The following is a 13,653-nucleotide window of genomic DNA, read 5'->3' on the forward strand; positions in this document are numbered from 1 at the left end:
AAGCTAATGACAAAAAATAAAGTACAAATTCAAGTGGGTGAACCTGGGGTACACAGATCTCAAGGAATTGTAGAAAGGTTTAACCGTACTTTAGCCGAAAGGTTATTTGGCCACCAATACGCTCAAGAAATGTTAAACGTGGGTGTGCGTAACGTGGAATGGGTGGAACGTTTGCCTCAGGTCGTGAAATCGTTAAACGAGGAAAAAACGCGATTAATAGATGCCGTTCCTGCAGAAGCTATAAAATCAAAGCGAGTGAACCAAGAACCAAGTACACCTATAAGAACTACCCAAAGAGAACTTCCTCCAGACGCAGTCGTCAGGTACCTCTATTACCCGGGTGAGCAAGAGGGCGGCACCGTCAGAAGGGCAACAGATCCGATATGGTCCGTGGACGTCTACCAAATTGAAAAGCGCACCAGTCAATTTGGTAAACGAGTGAAAGGAAAACGCGTCAAAACGGGCCCAACATTGTACTACCTTTTAAACGGCCCGAATAGGAGTTTCGTCAAAGAGGAACTTCAGGTAGTACCCGAGGACACCGAATTACCGGAGTAGCTCGTTCTCACTGCGTTCATAGCTCGCTCGTTCCACTCGCTGGCGCTCGCTTATGCCCGTAAGCCAACGTATCGATTCCGTTCGGCAATATATAACGCTTTGTATCCAACGGCGACAAACTAAGTTTATTTTGTGAAATGGTGAACACCCGATGTTTATCCGATCTAAATAGTTGTTGTTTATTGAAATGAGAAACCCTTTCAAATAGGCATCTTTTATACATCTCGTGGGTCAATCGTTTCTCGGTTACTACCTTGGAGACCCCTTTCGCCTTCTTTAAAGAAAAGTACTCGCTTCGCTCGTTGCTCCCTCTGGTCGCTTCGTTGCTCGCTGACGCTCGCTTTTGATCGGTAGTTAAGATCGAATACATTTTTGGCCTAATACAAACGGCTTCTAAAATTGTTTTACCGCCAAACTCGTCTTTCATTTTGCCTATGACTTTTTTATTTTTGACGCTGTAAAGCGGATGACCCGGTGGATAATTACTAAAGTCAAACAAATGGCGCTTTTCGTTTAGGTAACCAGTTAAATCGTCAGAGCTTTGCTCGATTTGAACTAATAGAGAATCAGTGTCCGTATAAAGTAAATTTACTTTTTCACCAAAAGTTGATTTTAGTTCGTTGTAGTAGAAATCGTACATTAACGTTTTTGAGATATCGAGAATACTTACACCGCAATAGATTGGCTTATTTAATTTTGTTTTGGTTCGGTACATCTCCACAAACGAAAGAGAACAGTCCCCAAATGGTACCGTCGATTTATAATTCGGTTTATACGTTAATTTTTTATATTTTGCGGCGTCTTGTTCGTCCCTTAAGAGGTGGCCGTCAATTCGATGTCTTACATTTTCCATCGTCTTGCCAAATACCGAATTGTTCATCAATTTGAAAAAGTCTTTCTCAAAATCATTTTTTGCTTTCTTGCGCAATTTTGTGTTTTTATCGATGTAGCTCTTCATCCACGGCTTTTGGCGGAAACGCAGTACCCGGTGAACTTCTTTGATCCACAACCCTAGTTTGAGATATTTTTGCAATGTACGATAGTGAACCACGTATTTTCGTTTGGTGTCCAAAGTAGCCACGAGTTTGTCTACCGAGGTCACTTGCTCGCCATTACCAATTAAATTTTGTTGATAGCTAGAAAACCATTCGTTCGGCACCGACATGTTTTCGGGTGCAAGTGGAAAGTCATTATGTTTGTCATGGTGACGTTCCGGGTAATCTAAAGAGATCTCAAACATGTAACCGTAGTCGTCAGTTAGTCGCAACTCTTGGATATAATAGTAATTAAATTTTTCTAAGTCTGTTTCCCAGGTAAATTCCCCTACGGGTAGATATTTGCTCATCGCCCAGCCATATAAATTATTTGCGTCTAGGTACATGATCTGTGACTCCGGCTTATTTGGGTCGTAGTCGGGTAATTCTGGACTATTAGCTTTCGCGTATCGCTTTGCGCCCACACTCGAGATACCACCTCTTTTGGCCCTTTCAAAGAACAAGTGCTTGTCAATGTCTGTCAATAGTTCCAATTGGATTTCAGAGTGTTTTAGCAGAGCGTCCCACGACAGGCCTGGCGCCGTATAATAGTTGGCTGGGTCAAGGCCATAGTTCTTCTTGCATACCTTCCGAAAGTTTTCAAATACACCCGCTAACAATAGCACGTCCGTTTCCACATATAGGTCGTGGTAGTCGCCTAGGTTTTGACAGCCAAAGGCTTCCCATACTGTCTCTGCACGAGTATATTCTTGCTCGGTTATCCCTCCCTGCTTCAGAGAACTATAGAAAGCGTCTACTGGCGGTAGTTGTCTCTCTTGGAACCGATCAAAGGAGTCTATATACTCATAGGGGTAAATTCCCTTTTTCAAGAGTAAATTTGGGTTATTTGGAAACCTTTCACAAAGTAATTTAAAATCATCTGGTGAACAATTTTTAACCAACCGATCTAGCGAAGCCGCCATGAAATGAAAGGAGTCTAAAAATCTGAGTTGGCCAAAAGAAAAGGAAATGTAGTTCTCGGTATTTTTAGCGATCAACTTAATTGATTTCCCATAAAATTCGTGAGCACCCTGCATAATCAAGTGCGCATCGTATTTCTCCAAGTTGTGTAAGATAACCGGAATAGGTGTTTGGTCGGGCACTATTCTTAACTTGAGATTACAACTAGCGTGCGCTGGGCCTCGGTACTTCCCCGTCACGTGACAATGATCGCGAACTTTTCTAAAATTGTTGATGGGCTTTTCGCAATCTAAACATTTCCACTCTTTGAACCCAGCTTCATTTTTATGACAGAAAGCAATTTTGTCAGCTTTTGTCTCAGGTGGTTTTGGAATATCACATTGACAGTGAGATTCATACTCACTTCGTTCGTTCTCACTTCGTTCATCCGCTTTTGCTCGATCTATCAACTTTTCGCAGATCCAGCATCTATTACATTTTTCGTAAATTTTTTGTAATTGATCGTTCCAAATCAACGGCTCTTTGTTTTTAAACGTTTCATTTATTTTCTCTGTTTCCTGAGAAAGTGATTCTACAAAATCTACAGCCGCGTCTTGGCCTCTATATGTTTTTCGGCTAGTGCAAACTCCATCGCATCTGACGACTGCGTATGAGTACCCGCAAGGCCTGTGAATCTGAGTTTTCACCGTGTTTGTGCCAGTCAGCGGTAATTTTTCTAAAACAGACTCAAAATCGGCGTAAATGGCAAAAGGCGCGTCTTGCTTATTTTTGTAATTTTTGAACTTGAGTATATTCTCGCCTTTGACTGGCATTTCGACTTTACACGTAGGAACGTTTAAGCCTTGGCAATCTTCTTTGTGGCTGGCTAACTTTTCTTCAGTTAGGAAATGTGTCATGCACTTGAAACACCAGTATTTTTGGCCGTCGTGTTTATTGATGTCACCCGTCAACCGAGAAAAGTTTTTAATCCAACAATAGTGGTTTTCGTCACCTTTGTTAAAGTAAAGTAAATTGATTGGTTCTCGCTGCGCTCGTAGTCCGCTCGCTTCACTCGCTCCTTCTTCTGGACGCTTGCTTTTGTGGAGAATGTAAATACCGTCTTTTTTGGTGTAACCAAACACATTGATTGCCAAGTTATTTTGCGATTCGATACGAGGGATTTGTGAAATCGGTGTTGGAAAGCTTATGTTTGTAAAATTTAGACCGTCTGCTTCTGACCGGTAAGTCGAAGGCCGCTCGTCATGTATTTTATATTTTGAATTTGTTTCTAGCTGACTTTTGACTCCGTCTGAATACAGCTTTAAAGCTGCTCTCAACGCCCATCGGATACATTCTTGATCTTTATTTTGGACGTTTATGATTGCTTTTTTGTCTAACAGTTCCTTAGGCAACGGAATGTAAGAAGAACCCACTGGATTATATTTAACCACGTTGATGTAAAAAGCGACAACTTTGTCAAAGATCCACCCCGAGCCTTTTTGTGTATGGGCCTCCACCTGTTCGATTTGTTCTTCGCGTTGCTTAGCAAGTGCATTTTTAACGCTTGGTTTACTCGTTACTACGTCTTGATCACTCTGAAAGGGAAAGGTGCCATAGTCAATCGTTCCGTCAATTTTTTCCAATCTAAACTGCACTTTAAGATGTGTTTGTAATTTGTAACTCCCGATTTCTTTGAGTTCAGCTAACGCTGTTTTCTCTATCAACTGCTTGTAAAAATCAAAAAAATGTATTAAATCGTCTTCATAGAAGCGAGGAATCAACTCCCAATTACGAAAATTATCTTTAAAACGCCTTATACGTTTAATGTCTACTTCCTCCAGTTCTTTAGGTTGTGTATAAGCTTTAATCGCATCAATAAAGTCCTGTTTGACGTATCTGTCTTTGTTCGCATAAGGAATATTATATTTTTGTACCGTTTTCAACAGCTGCCGATATGACTGACGCGGGAGATATCTAAATTGTTTTTGATCTGCCCGTATAGCTTCAATGAGCTCGGGTTTAGTGTGAGATTTACGGGTGATTGCCGGTAATGAGATGTTATACCGCTTGACAAAATCTTCTAAAAACGCTTTCTTAAATCGATTAAAGTTCGTTAGTAGAGGCCGGTGTTGTGGGTTGCTCATGTCTCTATTTATATGTAGATCTCTAAAATTTTCATCATTTTTTCTGACGCCTTGACTTGACATGTTTTTATATATAGACCATTTACTTAAGGCGGTTGTAAACATAGCGTGTTTTGCTTTGAACAGAGCCATGCTTTAAGTAGAGGTCACGAGTTCAGATCGGGCAAGTCGAGACTTGTTCGCAAGGGGAAATCCCTTTTTGTTTGTGTAAGTCAGTACCAGTCACGAGTTGTTTAGCCAGCCGGGGTCAAAAGGTGAGCGAGCGTAGCGAGCACGACCGGAGGGAGTACGACCGGAGGGAATACTGCGTGTGATGGGTAAAAGAGATTTTGGCTCAGAATGTATATATTCGCCCGGTATTTTAGAGCCGGATTTTTTGGGTCGATGAGGTACCGGGGGAAATCTGGAATTCCAGATTTTTAGGGGATTCCCCCGATTTTTTGAGTCGATGTACTACCCAGGGGTTTTTGCTGAAAACGGCGGAAAAGGGCGTGTGGTCCAGAACTGTCAGTTCTCTACTACTCCCGGGAACTGAGTGTCTACAAAGTGATCTGAGGAGATCCCTTGTTTCTACTTGATAAACTTGTGGTGGAACCTTGACCCATACCTTGTCTGGAAGTGTGTGTTGTTAGTATTACACTTTACCTAATCCTTACTGCTATTTTGGGGGACAGCTGATTTACCAAATAATGCTTATAACATTTATTTACACATGATTATTAATATACAGATGTGTTGATCAATCACAGAAAAAAAATTGAATAATGGCAGTCTTAATTGTAATGGGATACTTTAGTTCAAGTGTATGTAAAGTTTCAACCTTAACAGTGTGCCAGAGTTTGTTTTAAATTCAAAAGTTTGCATTTTAATGAATCATAAAGCTTAAACCAACTCTGCATGGTCTCGGTACGGTACGATTCGTCAAGTCATTTCTTGAATGCTCAGATACGATCAGGCTACTACAGCATTTGCTGGCTGTACAATTCGAGGTAATGTAACCAACGCCCTCTCTATACATAAAAAAATTGGATTGTGTATCTCAGGACAGGTTTTACGCGACAACCATTCGTCAACAGTTGGTCGATTTTGCCTGGTACATAGGTTATATTATTGTATCAGAGAAAATCAACCAGTTGTTGACACAATGGACCTTATTCGAACTTTCTCGTATGTGCCTTTTTACTATATTCACGTGCACAGATCGGCCGGTATATAGCAGTCATGCACTAGTTTGCACGGAGGGTAAAATTTGATTAGTTGAAATGGAATTCCAACATATAGAACAAAGAAGTAGAAAAGAAAAAGTGCTATGTGATAAAGTGATGGACAATAGTTGAAACCTATACAAACACAATTGAATACCTCATTGAAAGAAGGGCCCAACTCCAACAAATTTTCGTGTTTTGTGTTCAAAAGAAAACCTGAATATTTTAAAGAGTTGCACAGGAAATCAACTTTCCTAGGCCAAAGTGGTGGAGTTAGGCCTTTCTTTTTAATGGGGTATTCCATTCTATACTTGTAAACGGCACCAACCCAACACAAACAATCACAAGTACCACCGTGGCATTGTAAGCATGAACCAGATGACCTAGGAATAAACATGAGAGTGAGTACACACAGTCATTCTTACATGAAACGGCACACTGAAAACTGACAATAGATTCTATACAAAGAAATTTAAATTTAAAAAATGATAACAATAAACAAAAACATAATAATTTTCAACTGTTGTACAAAGACAATTCAGGATCCTGCGTGGCCAACTGAGGTCACGCTAATTCCCTTCAAAAAAAATAAAGACTATTCCACTACTTCCGTGGCACCAGGATAGTTATTTCAAGCAGGTCTTAGAAGTACTGATTGCTTTGTACTGAACTTTAAAAGGAAGCAAATTTACTAGTACCACGGTGGATTAAAGAGAATGCCAAAAGTCTCTTTGATTTAATTTGATTTCAGAAGAAACTTATCCTATGGACCAACAAAATTGGCTACGAGGCAAACAAAGCCAATACACATAAAACTGTTTCTGGTACTATGGAGCTATAGACGTGCCATCGAATTTTTCAAGACCCGGACACGATGACTCGCGAAATAATGACAGACGACATCAGTGGTGACATCGATGGCAAAATGACAAGGATGTCATAACTATATCCTGAGATAAAACATGTCAGGATTATAACAAGTCGTTGGCACTTCTAGAGCTCCGTATAAGCACCCCCACTCGTGTACATTCAGACTTGCACCAAGAACACCGCTTTTGTTATAGACCTTTTGACAAGTTGTCAAAACATGACCAATCTGCTTTTTTGAATTTCCAATCTTTGGAGGATTTCAGAATTTCTATCAAACATTGGTTGTCAGTGTTAATCCAAGCCCTGACGTGTTACCCTGGGAACTAACTGGCGACGCAGTCAGTTAAAAATATGACCAAAGTTATTCCTTTCCATAAAGTACAGTTGTGGACAGTTTATACTTAGACTAAGAAAGGATTTAAAAAATTGACTTTTTAAGACTGTAACTAATTTATTCCTTCCAATTTTTCTCTCTAACTCCTCAAGAAGAAATATTACTTTAATATCTGCCTTTATCTGTTGGTATTTACATGCAAACACAATAGTCAGGTTGATCAACCAGAAAAGGAACGATTGCCAAGAATAAGTACAGCCTTAAATTTGTTATTAAATTCTTCCAAAGTGTAAAGCGAACTATTCATTCTATTCATAAAACTTCATATTTTAGTTTCTGTATAATATTTGTCTACACTTATAAACCCCTACAGATTGGTCTCAGCAGTTTTAAGTCCTTCGTTGTTTGGATAAGACAAAGGTATGGTCATTTATTACGTGTATTCTCAAAGAGTTACATTAGAGTGACAATTCGGCTCTGGTCATCAGCATCCATTGTGAGCCAGTTGCAAACGAACGTTTAACGAATGGCCAAGTCGATATTTATAATACACCTTCAGAGTAAGAGTTTCTTCATGTTCTTCAATCAATGTAGTATGTGCCGCCCCCGAGTTGGTGCTTTTGCAATCGTTTAAAGAGCGGCCATTATGACGAACTTTTGACCAATATCAATGGCTAAGCTGTATTACTATGCACAATATACGCGCAAGTCAGTAGTACATTTCTATGTACCTCGAGGGCCCATGTAAGTGAAAATATATAGTCTTCAAAGAAGAAAGTATTTTTCTACAGAGGCCAAAGGATCCTCTTCTGGTCACTCACAGGCCCCTTGGGTGCATGGACGTGCACTATGTGACCAAATTATGCCAATTCATATGACAGTCTGTTTAATATGGAGTGCCATGGAGTGCCCAACAGAGTGCTGTCACAGCTTTAAGTATAGTGTTCGAGCAATAAGCAATGCGTGAAAACCAATAAGCCATTTGCGAGTTAAATTTGAATAAAATCTGATTTGGGGCAAGCTTTTGCATAGCGACTACCATCTCTGGAATGGACTGGTTCCTTTGTGCCCTTCTTATCCATTGAGAACAGTGTATTGCTGCAAGGCGTCTCTTATGTAACTAAGCAAAAGCTTGCCCCAAATCACGAGGTATAGCAACAGTGGTTTTTAGTAAGGAGAATTCAAATTGTTATGTTCACGTGAATTTAAAGAACTCAGTGTACCAGATTTGGGTCAAAGTTAACTCGCAAAAGGCTTATTGTGGCTACGCACCCAATGGCACTTTCTTGCATATTCATCATTGACTTTCACTGGAAAAAAAACAACTCATACGGGGATTGTTACCGCTGCAAAGCACGAACAGCTGTATCTCTCTGGTGCTTTATCTCTAGAGCTAATTTATCCCAACGTATTCTTTCACAACTAGCATCGAAGCGGTAAAAGACATCTCTCAGCTCCACTGGCACTGCAGATTGGTCCCTACGAATCGGGAAAATGGCATGACCAGGTTTTCTGAGCATTAGAGCCTGATGCATGTAATACATTGTCCAATTGTCTTACATCTTTGCCAGTAACTTCTATTAAAAATGTTACCGCTGCAAAGCCCTCATGGCTGTATCTTTCTGACGCTTGATATCTGCAGCTAATTTATCCCAACGTATTACGTCACTGGTGGCATCAAAGCAACAAAAGACATCTCTCAGCTCCACCGGCACTGCAGATTGGTCCCTGCGAATCGGGAAAATGGCATGACAGCGTTTTCTGAGCATAAGAGCCTGATGCATGTAATACTGACACTCTGTCTCGAAACCATCTGTAATGACAAGTAAAATGCAAGCACTGATCTTCATCAAGTTGAGGTCGCTCTCAATGACGAGGGAACCTGCTAAGGAATCTGTGCGGTCTGTGCACCCCTTCAGGTTCCTAGTCTCCATCTTGGGAAGCAATTCCTCGTGTACCCATTTGTCGTTGCTCTTGGAATACACCACGAAGAAGTCATATTCGATATTTTTATTTGATATCTTTTCTCGGGCTTCTCCGACTGACGTGTCCTCTATAGTCATGCTTTTGATTCCGCTCACTAGTGAGGCAGCTGCACCTGCTAGATCTGGAGACGCTGGAGAGGATGCACCCAAGGAGTCAGGGGACTGATGGCCCAAGTTATCGGAATCTCCATCCTTCTTCGCCACGCCATCACCCGCTTGTTGTTCTGGGCTTTCCCACGACTCTTTCAGCAGTCCTCCTTGTCGAGGAGGTGGACTCAGTGGGGACGGTGGTTCGTTTGCCATCAACAGCTTCAAGAGACCCTCATTGTGTGGAATTGTTCTGCAATAATCAACGAATATCTGTAGTTCTTGTTTGTATTCTGCTCGCCATGAGCCGCAGCAGTACTTGAGAAGGGTGCTACTTCCGTACTTCTCCATTGCCTGCCTCAACGATTCGGCCATCTCGTCCAAAGAGGATTCAACCTTTGGTTCGCTTCGCAGTAAGCAGAGGTAGCAGCGAAATAGTTCATGGAAGTATCCTGTGTACTGAGAAGTCGCAGGCTGCAAGTCCAAAGCTTCGTTAAAGCGTTCAATTGCCTCGCGATAATGACCCAAGTCGAACAGGCAGCGACCGAGTGAGCGTTTCACGTGTGCTTGCCTGCCTCCGTCTTCACAATCCTCAGCCTGTTTGAGGTACCCAAATTCCCTCTCGAGGTACCCTCTCTTTGTCTCGTTTGACTCATCTGTGTGCTCCGCCAACAAGTGGTAAACCTCAGCTATATTTAGCAGGTCCCATGAAGCATTGCGGATTTCTGTTGCCTTCTCCATATCACGTAATGCATGTTTCAGCACACTTTGATCTGGTTGGGAATGTCGTTTACTGTCCTCCTTAAACCTTCGGATTTTCCATTTAAAGAACTTCAGTCGGACTGTTCCTCTCGTGCTAAAAGCGTAGAAGTTATAGTCACTGTCATCCAGCCTAATCGACTCATCAAGTAATCGCAGTGCCTCGTTGGTGTGCCGTCGAAGGGAATATACAAAGTTTGCGTAGCGAGCTAAAATCCTAGCCTTTGAAATGTCTGACGTTGCAGTGTCTCGTGCCTTTTTCATGCACTCCTCCGGGTCTTCGATAAATTTCTTCAGGCAGTCCGGCAAATGGGAAGATGTGCAGTGCTTCCTGTTCTTAATTTTACGAAAAATGTCTCCCAAATGGCGCCAGCTTTCGCACTGGTACTCCGAATCCCCTGGATCTCTTTGCGTTATTTCATAGAAGTGGTTTACTGCTGCGTCCATGTAGTCTCTTGACTGCAAGTGATTTTCTCCGTAGCAAAACGTGTTGAAGATCTTATGCGCATTTTTGGCCATGCAGAATTTCCACATGTCCTTTTCCGCTGTCTCAATCGAGTCTCCACCAATTTCAAGAGCTGCGTGAAAAATATCATTGGATTCGATGAATCGCTCAGTGCCAGCGTTATCTGTGTGCATATCGCAGGCATAAGCATAAGCCTGCTCCGCTCTGCACCTTGCTTTGTTCCTGATGGCTTCTTCTGTAGATTCACTTAGGTACACATTCAGTTTTCTCTCAAATATCTCACCTTCTACTGTCCTGTAAACTTTCTTTAATAGAAATTTTATGTTAGCTAGTGCGTTAAGATTGCGTCCATCCTTGGAGAGAATGGCGCGAAAATTTGTCTCAGCCTCTTTGTAGCGTTTGAGGTGGAAATTCAGAAGCCCAATGATGTTGAGAATGGCGAATTCTTCTGCTCGGTCTTTTCGAGTCCTCAAGTCCGATTCAATATCATTCAGCTTCATCTTAATAGCATCTTTATCCAAGGATGGGTGGTTGATTGGCAGTGGTAAGTGGTAAAGTCCTGGCTTAATACTTTCTTCCATACTGATTTTGGGACGGGATCGTCAACGCAACTTGATGCAGAAATCTCTTGCAAAGAAATCAAACAGGCCATATTGTTACCATGTCCTGCTGCGAAGGAACGGAACAAGCTTCGAGAAGTGTCGACACTGGTTCCGCGTACCAAAGTACCCTGTATTGTATAAGGTGTGTATTACTATCTATAACGAATCTCTGAAAATGAAGGAAATTTAGGCCCGTAAAATACAAAAATTCCATAAGTTTCTTTTTCGTAGTCACAAATTGATGTAGACCTTATGTGTTCTGCCCGAAATGACACATAGAAAATTCAGTCGCATAAAAACGAAACAGTCGTCAAAATACAAAAAATAGGAAAATGAAACTTGAAACTTAAGTTTTCATTTTCAAGGGTTGTATATTAAAATTGCATAGCATGCCATGATTGCCTCTTTTTGAATTTTGAAAATCTGCATTTAAATAATTCAAAATATTCAAAACAGTGTTGATCTACAAAAGACAGAGCAAGTAATCCAATAAACACTGAAATTTCTAATGAGGAACATTATTTTGCCTTCCCACACAACCACCCACAAATCTCCCGATGAGGGATTTACAGGGACATGCTCCCCTCCCGTTATGGTTTGCAATATGCCACTTATGCGTTGTCCTGGGAAGTTGTTTCAACATTTCAGCTCTAGTCTTAGAAAAACGGGAGCAGAATCATGTCCAAAGCATTTCTTCTTGTGAAAGGTTTGAAAGCTTTGAAAGGCCTGGGTGCATTCAGACTCAAATCTATGACACTGCCATAGGTACTTGTAAGACCAAATACTATAATAATCAAGATTTTATACTCCGAGAAGATTCACAGAGTCACACTGTCAGAGACTTCTCCTATGTCAAACATTTTGTGGGAGGAATATACCCCCCATCCCTCGGGATTACCCCATATTCCCAATGCTGTTGCATTGTTTTCAATGAAGTATGGAAATAATATTGTATTTCATTCAATTTAAGGTCTGTTCATGCGATGCTTTTATTTTTTTATAGAAACAGAAACGGTGCAGCTCTCTATTCCTCTCAGATGTATGGAAGTTCTTTGACATCTATTTTATCTAGGGCCTACTGAATTGAGATGTGCGCTTTTCAGAATATTCAATATTTTCCATTTTCATGACATCGAGGGTGCCATTGCTGTGAAATTCCAGGAAGAAACTTTCCAGAGTTTTCCTGCTCATATCTTCTAACTTAAATATACTCACTGGGAATATTTTTGAGAGAACTTCGTTTACTGGTCTACAGTCATGATCCGAGCTAACAACAAATAACACCTTAAAAATTAAGATAGCGAAATAAAATTCAAACAAATATTGGTGCTGAAATGACTACAGTATCTAAGCATAATATGTACATCATATGTAGATCATGTACATCCAATTTTGTATTAGCATGACCCCCGCTCTCTAAATTACACTTTAAGATGGCAAAACTAACACTGAAATTAGGGTTGATGGTACACAGAAGTATACATGTATTTTATTAAAGAGCTTCATAAAAAGAATTGTATTGTAAAGACAATAGCTAAATCAATGTGGGGAGTGCATGCATTAACCGGCTGTATGGGGGGGGGACCCTACTAAAATAACCCCTTTACACGCTGACACCGTCTTTGTATCCACATACCAGCGACAATAACTACTATTCTCCAAAAAGGAGAAAAACGTGAAAAGGTTAAAGGCACATAAACTTGACATGACAATTGACAATACCTGTGGGCTCCGCACAACTGCAATGGATGAACTACATCTATATACCGCATGTGTCCGTGATCGTCACCAACATTAATACCGGAAGTTGGAACCACACGAATCAGCATCGCGATACAGGGAACGCTGTTCGCAAAGTAAAGGGTCATGAGCCCTTTTGCCTCTTCCTTCGCCTCCACAAACCCCACCCAGGATCTGTGTGTACCCTGCGTCCCCCCAAAACGGAGTAAAGTTTTGGAGGAAAAGTGGGTGGGGAGTCGTTCTTGAATAATCACAGAAAGGTTTTCTCCTACTGCGCAAATGAACAAAGGTTACAGTGCAAAGGTCGTTTTTTTTCATAGCATGGATGTTCATTACACCGAAGAATTAGTAACAGTTCACAATTTTAGAGGTAATTTTTTCCAATGACGCCACAACTACGAAGTCGACACAATAGTGAATATGTGTAAACATGGCGATAGATTGGAGCAAGTCCGCGGGGTGCAGCACTACAAATAAATTCCCATAGACGGCAATGATAAATCCCCACACTTCGCAATTATTTTAAAAATACTCACAACTCTCACAGGTGTCCAGGTTGCACAGGAATACGATGATCGACATGTCCCCTTTCATTTTCCTTTCAATTTTCGGAGGGTTGACCAATGAATTCTTGAGAAATTTTCACCGGAAGCAGACCACCCCTAAAATGAAGAAAATGTCACTGCCCAGAAAAGTAGCCATTTTGAAAAACCATCCCTCTGCAAAACGGCCAAATAGTGCCATTTTCGGACCCGACTGCATCCAAATTGCTCAGAATTTGAAGGCCAAAGTCCGGGCCAGGGGTTCAGTACCTATTTCTCCAATTCCTCAGTTCCATGGCTCTCAGGACCCTCTAATATAGAATATTTTGAGTGTATAACTTTTATTAATGACCTCGGCGGACATATTTAGGGCCTTTTTGCGCAGTTTCCCTCTTGTCAATTATTGTGCCGATCAACACGGATGGGA

At 41.1% G+C, this 13,653-nt stretch overlaps 2 protein-coding genes across 5 annotated transcripts in view; both read right to left on the reverse strand.

Annotated features, from left to right (window-relative positions):
• LOC110976630 (G protein-coupled receptor 143-like) overlaps positions 1-13,362 on the reverse strand; it is a 47,408-nt gene extending 34,046 nt beyond the window's left edge. Inside the window, exon 1 of one of the 2 annotated variants that reach the window (XM_087141438.1) lies at positions 13,221-13,362. The gene's annotated coding sequence lies outside the window, so the exon portion shown is untranslated. The remainder of the gene's footprint in view (positions 1-13,220) is intronic. The other variant, XM_087141439.1, reaches the window with a different exon arrangement.
• Positions 4,712-13,353, reverse strand: LOC110985449 (uncharacterized). Of its 3 annotated transcripts, XM_022246482.2 has the most exons (3): positions 12,667-13,202; positions 12,160-12,228; positions 4,712-10,967 (listed from the first exon to the last, which is right to left on the reverse strand). In XM_022246482.2, the coding sequence occupies exon 3, from the start codon at positions 10,921-10,923 to the stop codon at positions 8,635-8,637; it is 2,289 nt and encodes a 762-aa protein (XP_022102174.2). In that variant the 5' UTR covers positions 10,924-10,967; positions 12,160-12,228; positions 12,667-13,202; the 3' UTR covers positions 4,712-8,634. The 3 variants fall into 3 exon arrangements, with proteins under 3 accessions (XP_022102174.2, XP_022102173.2, XP_022102172.2); XM_022246481.2 differs by lacking the exons at positions 12,160-12,228; positions 12,667-13,202 and adding an exon at positions 13,221-13,353; XM_022246480.2 differs by lacking the exon at positions 12,160-12,228 and having other exon boundaries at positions 4,713-10,967; positions 12,667-13,201.
• Positions 13,363-13,653: the final 291 nt, after the last annotated feature.

Source organism: Acanthaster planci, linkage group LG09 (genome assembly GCF_054643075.1).
Source record: "Acanthaster planci isolate LZ-2023a linkage group LG09, COTS_SCS, whole genome shotgun sequence".
NCBI lineage: Eukaryota > Metazoa > Echinodermata > Asteroidea > Valvatida > Acanthasteridae > Acanthaster > Acanthaster planci.